Consider the following 15,778-nt stretch of genomic DNA (forward strand, 5'->3'; position numbering starts at 1 on the left):
GTCGTTCCCTTACTCAAGAAAAAAATTTTTCTCCAGTAAAGCTTTTAGCAGTTTCTAAGCATGAATTTATAATTTTATTAAGTTTATAGTATAGTTAAGTGTTGTTCTTGTCTTTTTTCCTATCATAAATGATCTTAATTTCCATTATATTCTATAATTTTTCAATATTTATACCTTGTTTTACCTGGTAATCCAGTTATAGTGTTTAATATTACTAGTTATAATAACGATAGTATTTGTCCATCTTTTTTAACTAATAGGCTTTATTTTTTTAAAGCACTTGTATTAGGATTGTACATGTTTGTTACATTTGATGAACTAATATTGGTAACAGTATTACTAACAAGACTTTTGCATTAAGAGTCACTCTTTGTGTCATATAGTTCTAAGGGTTTTAACAAATTCATAATGTCATGTATCCACTGTTAGTAACAGAAGGAGTACTTTCACTATCCTAAAATCCACTCTACCTATTTGTTTCTCCTCTCCCTATCTCCAAACCCTACTCCTGGTAACTACTGGACTTCTTACTGTCTTTATAATTTTTAACTTTTTCATGATGTCATGTAGTTGAATCTATCACATTGCCTTCTTAGACTGGTGTCTTTCACTTTACAATATACATCTAAAGTTCGTGTGTGTGTGTGTGTCCCTCATAGTTCATTTTTATATTGTTTTATGATTTTATAATGTTCCATCATATACTTGTACCACAGTTTGGTTTATCTATTCCATATTGAATGATATAATGGTTTCTTACAGTTACCAGCAATTATGAATTAAGGTGGTGTAAACATTGGAGTGGGGGTGTTTTGTGTGAACAGTTTTTTCTCAACTACTTTGAGCAAACACCTAGGATTATAGTTGCTGGATCATATGTGAAAATTGTGGTTAGCAATGTAAGAAACTATCAAACTGTCTTCCAAAGTGGCCATACTATTTCGCATTCTCATCAGCAGTGAATGAGCACTATTGCCTCACATCCCCACCAACACGTGGTAGTGTCAGTGTCTAGGATTTTAGCCATTCTGATAAGTGTGTTTACTGGTATCACTGTTGTTTTAACTTGTGATTCTCTAATGACATACAATGTTGTCTGTCTTTTCATTTGTTTATTTACCAACTGCATATTTTCTCTGATCAGGTGTCTGTTCACATCTTCAGCTGATTTTTAAACTGAGTTGCTAGTTTGCTAAGAACTTTTGGTATGCATGGGTATTTTTGTCAAGTGCTACTCTCTATCTATTGGTATAATATAATTCTCTACCCCATGGCTGTGATGGATTACATCAATTAATTTTTAGTACCAACCTTGGTCGTGGCATACAGTTTTTTCTACATTGTTTGCTGAATTTTTTGTGGGGATGTTAACATCTATGTTCATGAGGCTGTAGTTTTCTTGTGGTGTCTTTGGTTTTGATGTTAGGATAATACTGTCCTCATAGAAGTAGTTAGGAAGTGTTCCCTTTGCTTCCATTATCTGTTAGAGATTTTAAAGAATTCATATCATTCCTCCCTTACGTAAGTATTTAGTTGAATTAACCATGAAACTGGTCCTGGTGCTTTTCGTTTTGAAGGTTATTGATTCAATTTCTGTAATAGTTACAGGCTTATTCAGATTATAGGTTTGTCTTTGTATGAGTTTTGCCAGTTTGTATCATTCAAGGATAACTAAGTTTTGAGTTTAGGAGCATGGAGATGTTTATAATATTCCTTTATTATACTTTCATTGTATTTGGAATCAGTAGTGATCTCTTTTTTACATTAGTGATTTGTATCTACTCTTGGTTTTTTTTGGGGGGGATGGGTAGGTTGTCTAGAGGTTTATCTATTTTATTGATCTTTTCAAAGAGCTAGTTTTTAGTTTTGTTGATTTTTTTTCCCACTGTTGATTTTCATTTCCAATTTCATTAAACCAGCTGCTCTAATTTTTATTTATTTTCTCCTGTTTCCTTTAGATTTGATTTGCTCTTCCTTTTCTAGTTTCCTAGAATGAAAGCTTAGATTACTGATTTTAGAGCTTTTGAAATATATACATTCAGGACTATAGTTTACTCTTTGTCCATAATATTGAACAGTGTGGTTTAATCTTGAAATATTTTTGTATTTTCCAGCTTTCATTTTCTACTTCTAGCTTAATTCTATTATAATATAAAAGGATGAATTAAGATTTTTAAGGTGTGTTTTATGTCCCAGAATGTGTTCTATCTTGTGGATGTTCCACATGAGCTTGACGAGAATATGTTGCTAGATAAAATATTCTGTAAATATCGGTAAGATCCAATCGATTGATGGTATTAGCCACTTCAACTATTTACTTAGTTTTCTGCCTTTTGAATCTTGATTCTGGTCAATGCTGTCAGTAAGCTCAGTCAATCAAGATTCACTCTCAGCTGAGCACAGTGGTGCAAGCCTGTAATCCCAGCAGCTTGGGAGGCTGAGGCAGGAGGATCGCGAGTTCAAAGACGGCCTCAGCAACAGTGAGGCACTAAGCAACTCAGTGTAAACTAATGATAGAGATATGTTGAAGTTTCCAACTATCATAGTGGATTTGTCTCTTTTTCCATGTAGTTCTATCAATTTTTGCATAACACATTTTAATGCCTTGTGTTAGGTACATCCACCTTAAGGATTGTTATGTCTTCTTGGAGAATTTACCTCTTTATCCTGATAATTTTCCTCATTCTGAACTCAGCTTTCTCTGAAATTAAAATACTAACTCCAGCCTTCTTTTGATGAGTTTATGCAGAGTTTATCTTTCTTCATCCATTTAGTGTATCTGTATGTTTTGGGGAATAAAACCTGGGGTCTTGCACATGCTTATGAACATATGAGCTACCACTGAAATACACACTCATCCCTTCATACTTTATTTCTGAATCTGTTCATGTCTCTGTATTTAACAACACATGGTTAGGTCTTTAGACATTTATGTTAAAGTGATTATTAATATAGTTGCATTGATAACCTGCTATATTTGTAAAGGCAACGTTTTTTTTTAATTTGCTTTTTGTGTTTTTGCTTTTACTTTTACCTTCTCTAATTCTCCCTTTAGTATACTAATTTTATTTCTTTTAAAATAGGTAATCTGAAATCACTTTCAAACAATAATATAGTACAGGTACCTTGTAACACATCAATTTTTCCAAAGTGTCCTTCATACCATTGCAGTCATTACACTTAACCACAGGCTATAATCACCAAATACATTGTTACTATTATTATTTTGAAAAAACATTAAATCAACTAAGAGTTTTAAAAATAAGATGTCATTGATTCCTTCTCTAACATTTTTTCTTTCTTTTGTAGATTCAACTTTTTGGCCTCTTAAATCTTCCTCCTCTATAAAGAATTTTTTTTTTTTTTTTTTTGTCCATGCTATAGGCATCAGACTCAAGGCCTGGGTCCTTAGTATATGCTAAGCAAGCACTCCACCACTGAGCTCCACCCCAAGCCCTAAAGGAAGCCTAACATTTCTTGTCAGAAGGGATCATATACCTTTAGGGTTAACTAAGAAAGTATTTTGCTGGGTGTGACTGAACATGCCTTAGTCCCAGAAACACAAGAGGCTGAGGCAGGAGGATCACAAGTTCATAGGCATCATAGTGAGATCCTGTTTCAAAAGAGAGAGAAGTTTTCTATTTTGCTGCTGCTGCTTTTTTAAAAAATATTTTGGTTGTAGATGATAGGTATGTGCTGTACCACTGAGCTACAAAACCCCAAAAACACTTTTTTTTTTTTTTGGAGGAAAACATATGTTTATTAGCTCCACATAGCCAAGCCATAATCTATACATATTTCTTTTTTTTTTTTTTTTAGTTTGTTCTTTTTAGATATACAAGACAGTAGAATGAATTTTGACATATTGTACATACATGGAATATAACTTATTCTAGTTAGGATCCTGTTCTTGTGGTTGTACCTGATGCTGAGTTACCCTAGTAGTGTATTCAAATACAAGGATATGGGGCTGGATCCTATTCTTGTGGTTGTACCTGATGCTGAGTTACCCTGGTAGTGTATTCAAATACAAGGATATGGGGCTGGGGTTGTGGCTCAGGGGTAGAGTGCTCACCTAGCACATTGGAGGTCCAGGGTATGATCCTCATAAAAATAAATAAAAGTATTGTGTCCAACTACAACTAAAAAAATAATATTTTTAAAAAATACAAGGATAGGAAACTTATGTTCAATTAATTTTATGTCCTTCCTTTTCTCCTCCCACCTCTCTTCCCTTCGTTCCCCTTTGTCTAATCCAATGGACTTTTGTTATTCCTCTCTGCACCCTACCTTGTTGTAGGTTAGCATCCACCCATTAAAGAGAACATTTGGTCTTTGGCTTTTTGATATTGGCTTATTTGCTTAGCAGGATAGTCTCCAGTTCCATCCATGTACCAGCAAACGCTATAATTGCATTCTTCATTATTGCTGAGTAATATTCCATTGTAGATTGGCTCTTGGAAATTGACCTGCTATAAACATTGATGTGGCTTTGTCACTATAGTATGCTAATTTTAAGTCCTTTAGGTATATGCCAAGGTATGAGATAACTGGATCAAATGGTGGTTCCATTCCAAGTTTTCTAAAAAATCTCCATAATAATACTTTAAAAAGTGACTGCTTTTTCTATTTCTATGCAGAACATCATTGGACTTCTAGTAGGAATTGCATTCCCTCTAAAAACTAGAACAAGACAGGGATGTCCTCTTTCACCACTCATGTTCAACATAGTCCTTGAAACCCTAGCCAGAGCAATTAGACAAAAGAAAGAAATTAAAGGGATATAAATAGGAAAAGAAGAGTCTGTGACTTTAAGAAGCTGACTTTAAATTTAAGAAGATGTTTCTCAACCTTTGTTGAGAAAACCTTTGTCTTGCATGAGACAAGAACTCTAGGGGAGGGGTTGGAGGCATAACTCAGTGGTAGAGCACTTGCCTAATATGCATGAGGCCCTGGCACCAAAAACAAAACAAAACAAAACAATAATGGTTACTTCACCCTTTCCCTCCTAAAAGCATTTTTCCCCCTCTAATTATCACTACAGTAACTTTGTGAGAATTCTGGAGGTAAAAATTCCAAAAATGTAGTTCTCCCGCGGACCCCAAGAAGTTTTAACTCTGAAGGTCATCCAGTCTAGGCTTCCTGTAATTTGTCAGTTATTGTTTAATATTTCTACAAGTAACTGGCTTCAGCAGTACACTGTGATTATTTATGTTAGTGTCTTTCCAGCTTTCAGGTATCAGTTTGCCCTGTGGCTTCTATTTTTTGATTAATCTAAAAGAGTCCCGTCCAGTCCCCCACCTCCCACCCCCACAAGGTACTAGGGATTGAACCCAGGGTTTCATCATGCCAGCCAAGCCCTCTATACCCTGAGCTACATACCTGGACTTTTTTTTTTTTTTTTTTTTAAGATTTTATTTTATCTTATTTGAGACTGGATCTCACTAAGTTGCCAAAGCTGGCCTCAAACTTGTGAACTTCCAGCTTCAGCCTCCCTAGCTGCACCACCATGGCAGGCAGAAGAGTTCTTAATGTTCACTTCATTCAATTCGTTTCATGTTTTGAGAATGGAAGTGATTCCAAGCTCTTTACATGTCTGAGAAGAAATTGGAAATTCTCATTCTTTGCTTGTCTATTGTTATTAAGCACAGCATTGACTATTAACTTGTAACTGAAATATATAAGTAATGTATATATTTTAAAAAGAGAAACCAAACTTGTGTTTGACCATAAGATTTCTTTTTTTTTTTTTGTATATTGATTTTAAGTAATATTTTGTTTGAAAAGAGGATTCTACTGTTCTAAAAGACATTTGAAGACCAGTTTTCTAGAATATGTTGCTCATCCTAAATCTCTAGTACGTAACTGGTAAAAGTGAAAAAATTAATTCCCTTTAAGACAAATGATCTATATTGTGTTAATATTTAGAATTATATTATGAAAAATCAAACCAGCTGTGTAGAGGATCTCAATTTTATTCCAAACATACATTTTTAGTGTGAAAGCTGTTCTGTCTGTAAACCAGAGATTTGGTACTAGGTAAACTGATATTCTCTCTGACCACAATAAAAACTACTCAAGCAATATTAAAGTTCAATCTTCTGGGTTCCTGCTGAAACTTACACGTAGTAATTCCAACAAACATCAACTTCATTTTATTTTGCAAATTATACTTCTTCTAGAAGTATAATCCAAAATTCCTGGAAAATCTTTAATTTCCTCTAATTAATTTTTCTGAAATAATGTGCTCAGTTAAAAATACTTAAAAAATGAAATATTTAATATAAACTGATAGCAATTTTTTGCACTTTATTTTGGGGTTGTGACTCAGTGCTGGAGCCCTTGCCTAGAATGTTTGAGGCACTGGGTTCAATCCTCAGCACTACATAAAAATAAATAAATAAAATTAAGGTATTGTGATCCATCTACAACTAAAAAAAAAATTTTTTTTTTAAAAGAAAAGGAAGTATCTATAGACAAGGTGAGTCTTATAAAACTGCCATCTTGATGATTTGAAAATATTTGATGAAGTAAAATACTTAGAGTAAAAATAATTCATGATACTCTTGCCTTCAGCAAAGAATGCTTAATTCTAGGTGTTGCCGGTTAAGGTTGACATTAACAAGTAATTAAATTGATCAACATCTTGGATTACATGTCAGTAAGATAATAAAATTGAAATTAGTGTTATACCATCTTTTGTCTTAATTTTGTGGTCAGAAAACCAGAGAGAATCTTCAGAGGGTCATTAGCACAGTGCCTGGCACTGAAAAGCTTTTTTTTTTTTTTTTTTAATTAACACTTCTTGACTGAGTGAAGTAAATGCAGATTAACTAACTGATTCTAAAGTCACAGTTCTTCCCTGAACTGGCTTGTTGGCATTTTGCATCTTCATTTGTGAAGTTAACAGGCCATCATCTTGCTGTTGCTAAGAGTATAAAAGATTATGTGGGCCATGCATTGGGGGTACATGCCTGTAATGTTAGCGGCTCCAGAAGCTGAGGCAAGAGGATCGCAAATTCAAAGTCAGCCTCGAAACTTTGTGAGGCCCTGTCTCAAAAAACAAAAAAGGGCTGAGGTTGTAGTCATGCTAAAGTGCCCCTGGGTTAAATCCTAGTATGCTCCCCTACCCCCCAAAAAAGATTTTGTGTAAAAGCTCATGGATATTTTGTTAATATTCCTGTACTTGTAGTTAGAACTAATAGACTGTTATAAATGTCAGATTAACTTCATGTAATATACTTTCCCATAACATTAGTTTGAGAAGTAGGTGTTTCTTAGGCCTTAACTACTGGTCTGCCTTAATTAAAAGTATTAGGAAAAGCCCTAATTTCTACCACAGGTAGTGACAGAGGTTCTATTTTTGTTTTTTTAACCTTACTCTAATGCCATAGAGTCCAGTTACTTAAAGATGTTATCAAATACCAAAAGGTTATTCACCATGAGATTAATTTGCCAAATTGTATTGAGGTCCATTTCATTTTCAAATATTTTAAATGTTTGGGAAAATAATTTTGTAGGGTAAAATTATAACCGGTAGTTTACCAATCACCTCATTTACTTATTCCTTGGGAGATTGTGCATAGAATAAGAAGTATGTACCAATGGTAATCTCTCTCTCTCTTTTTTTTTTTTTTTTTTTTTTGGTACCAGCACTGAACTCAGTGGCACTTAACCACTGAGCCACATTCCCAGCCCTTTTCACATTTTTTTTTTTATTCTGAGAACAGGATCTTACCAAGTTCCTTAAGGCCTTACTAAGTTGTTGAAGCTGGCTGCTTTGAACTTGCAGTCCTCCTGTGGCAGTCTCTAAGTCACCAGGATTACAGGTGTGCCCTACAGCATCCAGCCAAAACTATACATTTTTTTAAAATGTATAGTCTTTTATGTACATTTATTAATAATTATGTGTACATCTTACTTTTAAACTAGAATATTCCTACAAACAAACATATCCCATATTCTTTTACTCCAAATAGTTTTGGAGCAGGGGATATTGTTTGTTGTTTTTGCAGCAAGGAGAACCTTTAAGAATGCCATGAAATACTTTTTGACTTAAAGAAAAATAGCTTGGCTAGGAGTGGTGGCACACACCTGAAATGCCAGCTATTATGAATGCAGAGGCAGGAGAATAGCAAGTTCAAGGACAGCCTGAGCAACTTAGTGAGACCTTGTCTCAAAGTAAAATTTAAAAAGGGATCAGATATAGCCCAGTGGCAGAGTGCTTAGCATGTGTTTAATTTCCAGTACCGCCAACATAAAACAAAGAAAAACAGCCCACCAAGAACTTATGAATAAGAAAACTTTGAAGGATATTGAACTAAAATGCTATTTTTAGTTCTTTATACGTATGTCTTAATATCCAAGGAGAAGCCTTAGCTTTATAATCATAGATGTTTATTTTTAAATTATTCTTTTGAGTATGGTGAATTATTAAAATTAATCATGTATTAGATGTGTGTGTGTATATTTGTGTATATGTATAAAAACCTCCTTTTTATTTATATGCACAACCTCCTAAATAGATTGCCAATTTTTAAAGAATAAACTCAAAGTAACAAGAAAAAAAAAGTGTTTTATTTACTTCATTTGTTTATGTGTTTATGATGCTTAAGGATTTTTTTAAAAAGTGATGATAACAACCATAGTACAAAATACACAAGTAATAGTTGTTGACTTTATTTTAGTTTTAAGTATGAAGTAGTTTATTCTTAAGTGTCTCCTCAGATGATATCAGAAAACATACCTGGTAGATTTTTATGAATCTCTGTATTTGAACTAAACAACTTTTTACTTGGATAAAAGAAAAAGGAATTTGGCTGAAGGGGAGTTTGGTGAACCAATAGAACCTAATCTTTAGCTTTAGATGCAGTTATTTAGATAATGAAAGAGGTCAAGCTATTATAAAATGTTTTGGTGATTTAATTGAAAATAATATGTACCAGGAAAGACTGCCAATGACTTAGAGAAAAATGTCACAGTTACTACAATAAATATATGAAATAATAAATTTTGGATTGCTGTGGCTGATATTGATAAATACTGAGAAAGTAGCAGGATCATCGAAAAAGCATTGTTCTGTTGTTTTCAATGTAGGATTTAATGAGAAAAGACAGAAGATGGAAAAGGGGATGATTTTTGAAGGAACACAATAGAATCTATTACAGAAGTGAAATAGGTACCCCTAAAAATAGAAGCTACTGCTGGCTAAGCCCTAAGGGAAAGAAGATGGGTAGTGACTAAAGGTTTATTATGGAGAAGTTAAGGAAGCATTAGTAAAATAAACTTAAATTCTTTCAATAATGTCTTTTTTCACAAACATAAAAGGAGGAAATTGTTTTTAATTTACAAATTCACTAATACAGGACAAGATAAGTGTTCAGTATTTAACCAAAGTTTAGTTCGAAGCAGGTTTTATGGGAAATATTTTTGAGAAAAGAAATAAATAAAATTAGTTGAGTGATGATGAGTATCACTTGATAATGGAGGGTATTAACTTAGAGATAGACTAGACTTCCCTGAGCATAGTTTGCCAAGTTTGAAATAGCTGTGGACAAAGTCTCAGGGCAGAGAATTAGCAAGCTGAGCAGGTGAAAAGACAAGAGGTCACCAATACCACTACTACTATTATTAGTACCAATAATATTAATAATGATTGTGGTGACAGTATCTCTCTTTTATTTATGACCTACTATATGTCAAAGAGCTTTACATACATCAAGTTTGTCCTTAAAACCACCCCCAAAACTAGATTCACAATAAGTAAAAAATTTGAGAGAAATGTTTTTTGCCCAGAGATCTACTTATTAAACCCATCAAAACAAGCATATCCACATTGTATATGTCATAAATTGTGTACTTATTATAACAGTTTTTCAGCAGAGGGCAGCAAAGTATTCTAAAGGAGAGCATTGTTTTATAGAAACCATACTAACCAAGAGTGGCAAGCAGTATATAAAATTGTATCAGTCGCAATTTTGTTTCAACACACACACATATATACAGAAAAAGCTTAAAAATGTTATTCATTATTAAGTATTATGTACACTACATAATTGTATGTGCTGTACTTTATATATAAAAGTTTATTTACACCACTATCACAACAAACATTTCAGCAATGTACTGGGGTACAACATTAAGATGGCTATAAGGACATTAGGTGATAGGAATTTTTCAGCTCCATTACAATCTTATGAGACTATTGTCATACAGGTTTTCATTGTCCAAAATATTGCTGTTTATTTCATGGCTGTATTTCAGTTAATGGTTCAATAGTATTTAGGTAAAGTCTTAGCACAATAAGGCAAGTCTCCAGAATAGAGATCCAATCGTTTATTTCATATTAATGAATGGTATTGTAAAGTACTTTAAATAAAAGTAACGCCAAAACTTAAAATGCATATCCTGATTTTAATTTCACGTAAACTTTTCATAGGTGTTTATATAGATGAATGTGAACAGAAATGAAATAAGTTATTATAATGATTTATTAACATTCTCTATAATTGAGTAATTATTTTTTTATTAAAATTTATTTTTAAGTGTCATTCCCTGAAGGAATATTAATTTGGATATATGTTGCACATTAAAAATTGGTTCAAATATAGGCATGTGTATATGAAGGCCATAAAAAAATCACATCCTAAAAGATATCTGCCACAGACTTGATAAAGATAATTACTGTTAAATACCCAAGTTAGTAATTATTAACTGAAATCTTGTAATGCATTTGTTGCTGTCTAGATTCTAGTGATGTTTCTCAGTGCCATGTATATAAAAGAGAATAGTATCTGATTTCATTTCAGTGTTATGTCCTTTGCCACTTACCCACTCAGACATATATTGTTAAGCCTTCATAATGAACAGGATATGATGTTGGGGAAATAAAAGATGTGACTTCTTAAACATGAATAGACATATAAAATATGAACTCAGCTAAGAAGCCAGACTGGCCAAAATTTATTGAATTTTAAATGTTGGATTAGATATGCTGAAACTATTATGTAATATGAAATCTAGTAAATAAGCAATTTCTTAAAGTACAATTAAGTGTGATATTTGTTTATAAGATACTGTTCTATTGTGTTTTAAAATATTTCATCTGTCATTAAAGATAGTGAATTAGGAAAGAAGGATATTGAACTTAAACCAAATAACTAAAATATTTATTATAGTCGAATGCTTCATCCTAGAGAAATTTTCAAAATACTCTTTAGGTGAAATGAATTAGAGATTGCTTACTCTATTTTGCTATATATTGATCTATAACTTGTATTAAGGATAGCAAGTTTTCTATTTTAAAGAATATATCCAAGTGTCAGAAAGTTTTTGTTTTGTTTTTTGTTTTTTTAGGTGGTTTCAAACACCCTCACAGGTTTTCTACCACGCAGCTACTGAACATGGAGGCAAAGATGTATATCCAGGGCAGTGTCTTTGGGAAGGTTGTGAGCCTTTTCAGCGACAGAGATTTTCCTTTATAACCCACTTACAGGTATACTTTTTAAATATTATTTGCTTAGTAACTTATCTGGTTCCATCAAAAATCTTTATATTCTTTTCCTTTCTTTTTTCACAAAGGATAAGCACTGTTCAAAGGATGCCCTACTTGCAGGATTAAAACAAGATGAGCCAGGACAAGCAGGAAATCAAAAATCTTCTACCAAGTAAGGAAAATTATTTTATTTCCTGTTACATATAAAAAAAAATACTTGGAAACTAGGCATAACACAAGAATAATAAAAAGCCATTTAGCCTGTTGGGAAACCTGAAACCTGGGTTCTAGTCCAGCTCTACTACTATTCAGCGGGGAGACCCTGTTCAAATTGCTTATATTCTGTAGGCATCATTTTCCATATTGGCTAGACTGCATGGTCTCTACATTACTTTGGGGTTTCAACATTTTGATTCAACTTTGTAGAGAAGTCATTGGAACAAAAGATAATATGTGGGAAGTGCTTTCTAAATTGGAAGTACTACATGTGATTATTTTTTAAGAGAATAAATGTATTTAATAATGGCAAAGGAATTTCTTCACATATTTGTATATATAGAGACATGCATACTTACTGGTTTACAATCTAAAGATTGCTTTCACATTATATTATTTAAAATTCAGAATTAGTTTATGTAACAACTATCAGAAAATATCCCCCCTTTACAGATGTGGAAAGAATATTAAAAGTCATGCACTAGTTATAGTGTCAGAAACAGTTTCCTTATGTATCAGTTAGTGTTCTTTGCACCGCTGCCTCATAGAACACAACAGATAGTGATGTAGTTTGGGCTGGGAATGTAGTTCAGTGGCAGAGCAAGACAGTGATGCAGTTTATCTGCTTGGCCAAAGAAATCTACAGTACCTTGAATCTGATTTCATATATATAAAACTTTCTGTCATCCCTCCATTCTATGTCTTTCATGAAGAACTATCTTGAGCTGGGCTTATGTCTGTAATTGCAGATTTTCAGGAGGAAAACAAGTTCAAGGCCAGCTTCTGCAACATAGCAGGATCTTGTCTCAGAGTAAAAAGGACTAGAGTTATAACTCAGTGGTAGAGCACACTAAGTTCAGTCCCCTATACTGCGGGAATGGGGGGAAAGGAAGGGGTCGACAGAAATTATTAAATAATGATGAAAAATAAGATTATGTAAGAAAGTGATTGTCCAAAATGTAGTGTTCAACATAGTTCATGTTATATTAGGCTATATTTTCCTGGATGACCTATGCCATTACATTCTTAGGTAATACTGTTTCACTGTTAGATGCTATTTAAAAGTAATTTACAATGCAAATTTTAAACTATTTTCTTAACAACATTCAAAAATGGGAACTCTGCAATCTACTATTTTATTACTGTATTGTATTTATTGTTATTGCCTGCTTACCCAAAACAGTAATTTTAAAGATGGACCATAACGGAGCATCTGTTATTCACTTTAAAATTGATAGATTAGAGCCAGATGAAGTGTGGCACAGGCCTATAATCCCCCAGTGACTGGGGAGGCTGGGGCAGAAGGAACTCAAATTCAAGGTCAGCCTCAGCAATTTAGTGAGGCCCTAAGCAAGAACCTGTCTCAAAAGAAAAAAATTAAAAGGGGCTAGGAATGTAGCTTCCAGTGCCCCTGGTTAAATTCCCATTGTGGGGAAGGTGGGGAATCAATAGATTGGAAAATAAAAGACCTGAAATTTCACCTCAATACTAAGGTTCTTTGCCTAGACTGACATAAACATAATATTAGTGCTGGACCTTTTATTCACCTTGTATCAGAATTTCAGAGTAACCACCTCATGAGGTTGGCAATGTGGTTACCATTCTGTCTGCAGAATTCAGTTAACAGTCTCCATCTCTGTGTGTCTGATCAATTTAGGCAACCAGCTGTAGGGGGCACAAGCTCAACTCCTAGAGCACAAAAGGCCATTGTGAACCATCCCAGTGCTGCACTCATGGCTCTCAGGAGAGGATCAAGAAACCTTGTCTTTCGAGATTTTACAGTAAGCCTTCCTTGAAAACTTTATCTGTGAAGGTATGAGCCCCATATGAGTTTGATCTTTATTGTAATTTTTTTTCTTATATTCTCCTTTCCTTTTTAGGATGAAAAAGAGGGACCAATAACTAAACACATCCGACTAACAGCTGCCTTAATATTAAAAAATATTGGTAAATACTCAGAATGTGGTCGCAGGTGAGTAATTTATTTTCCCTAGCAACAGTGAGTTTAATTTTACTTTTACATATATGTTCATAAAATGAGGTATCTCTTTTACTTACTGTTTTTCTCGGTTTTGTAAATGTCCAAAAGTTTATGCTATCAGGATCTCTCAAAAGCCAAAAATAGGGGTTGGGGTTGTAGCTCAGTGGTAGAGCAATTGCCTGGCACTTGTAAGGCACTGGGTTCAATCCTCAGCATCACATAAAAATAAATTAACTAAACAAAGGTATTGTCCATCTACAACTAAAAAAAAAAAAAAGCCAAAAATAAATAGAAATTGAAAGAACCAGAAGGTAGTCGTTTAACTTGTTTTATTAAGCTAATTTCTTACTAGCCAGAGAGCTACTTTTAGAACAAAAATAGCTTTATTAAAGAGGAAACTTGAGAGTTTATTGGGGGAGAAAAACTAACCATTTGAAATGATGTGGTGTCATAATGAAATTTAGTTTGAAAATTGGCATTTTAATGAACTCATCAAAGTCACAGATGCTACTAAGAATCATTTCTGACAGACTTAAGAGAATAATCAGGATTTTGTAGCTCTATAGAAACTTGGATTAACTCTTTAAAGAGAACAAATGTGGAATGTTTTGTATATACTATACTTTGTCTCCCTTAAAGGAACTTTTCTCATATTCCTTCTGCATCTTCAACTGAGCATTCTCAGGCTCCTTTCATTTCATTTCCAAAATGAATAAGAAAAATTCTTTTGCTTTTTTGGGCAATACTGGGGATAAAACTCAGGGCCTAATGCATGCTGGGATAGAAAACAAAACTTAATAATTAAGCAAAGGTTTTCAGAAAAAGAAGAAATATAAAGGTTTAAAAACCATGAGAATGCCAAAGTCTTCCCGATTCATTCATAATTATTTCTTTTTAGTTTTCTCACTTTATTTCCTTCCATACCCCTCTATTTGCTTCATAGCCTACATTCCTCCCCACCCTCCCACCCCTGTACTGGGGATGGAACCCAGAGGCGTTTACCATTGAGCTAGTTCTCAGTACCCCCTACCCCCATTTTTAAATTTTTTTCTTTTTTTTTTTTCTTTTGAGACATAATCTTACTAAGTTTCTTAAGGCCTTGCTTAGTTGCTGAGATTACAGACATGCAGTGTGCATCATCAGGCCTGGCTTTCATTGTCTACATTTCAACCAGGCCACACCACTTGCAAGTTCCTGAGCACACTAGGCTCTTTCATTTCACACTTTTAAACTTGTTCCAGTGATCCAACCATTCTCTCTGCCTAGAATGCCCTTGTCCAAGAGAGAATGCTCAATGTCCAAGTCATCATTCTCAGTTTGTATTTGAATTTTTGTGTTTTCCATAATTGCTTCTTTTTTATTAATATATATATTTTTAGTTGTCAATGGATCTTTTTTGTTTTATTTGTTTATTTATATGCAGTGCTGAGGATCCAACCCAGGGCCTCACACATGCCAGGCAAGTGCTCTACCACTGAGCCACAGCTGCAGCCCATCCACAAGTGTTTCTTTAGGTTTTTTTCATTCTAAATTTAGCAAAGTCTTCATCCCTCCCTTTTTTCCCTTCTATTTTCTTAAACCCAGAATTTTTTATTTTTGTGGGTTAGGGTTTTTTTATTATTCTTTTTAGTTATACATGAGTACAATGTATTTTGACGTATCTTACATACATGAAGCATAACTTCCCATTTTTGTGGTTGTACTCTAGTAGAATGAATTAAACATAACTTTCCTATGTTCTTATATATATGAGTACACGACCAGACTAGTGTAACTCCGCATCATGTACAGAAACTAAGTCACTGGAGTGTGCCACTGTACCCAGCCAGACATTTGGTATAAATTCCCCCTCCCTTCCCTTCATTCCCCTTTGTTGAATCCAAAGTACTTCTGTTCTTCCCTACCCTTCCCCATTATTGTGAGTTAGCACTCATATATCAGAACATTTGGCCTTTGTTTTGGGGGACTGGCTTTTTTCACTTAATTCGATATTCTTCAGCTTCATCCATTTACTAGCAAATGCCATAATTTCATTCTTCTTTATTTCTGAGTAATATTCCATTCCATATATACTATATATATAAGTA

The 15,778-nt window shown here is 33.7% G+C and overlaps 1 protein-coding gene across 2 annotated transcripts in view; it reads left to right on the plus strand.

The window, feature by feature from the left end:
* The window catches only part of ARID2 (AT-rich interaction domain 2), a 179,596-nt gene that overhangs the window by 158,771 nt on the left and 5,047 nt on the right, over positions 1-15,778 (plus strand). Inside the window, exons 17-20 of one of the 2 annotated variants that reach the window (XM_081311179.1) lie at positions 11,356-11,494; positions 11,581-11,666; positions 13,368-13,491; positions 13,591-13,682. In XM_081311179.1, coding sequence (XP_081167305.1) covers positions 11,356-11,494; positions 11,581-11,666; positions 13,368-13,491; positions 13,591-13,682 — 441 coding nt within the window. Of the gene's footprint in view, positions 1-11,355; positions 11,495-11,580; positions 11,691-12,470; positions 13,001-13,367; positions 13,492-13,590; positions 13,683-15,778 lie in introns of those variants that run through there. The other variant, XM_081311180.1, reaches the window with a different exon arrangement.

Source organism: Spermophilus citellus, assembly GCF_964194105.1.
Source record: "Spermophilus citellus genome assembly, chromosome: 10".
In the NCBI taxonomy this organism is placed as follows: domain Eukaryota; kingdom Metazoa; phylum Chordata; class Mammalia; order Rodentia; family Sciuridae; genus Spermophilus; species Spermophilus citellus.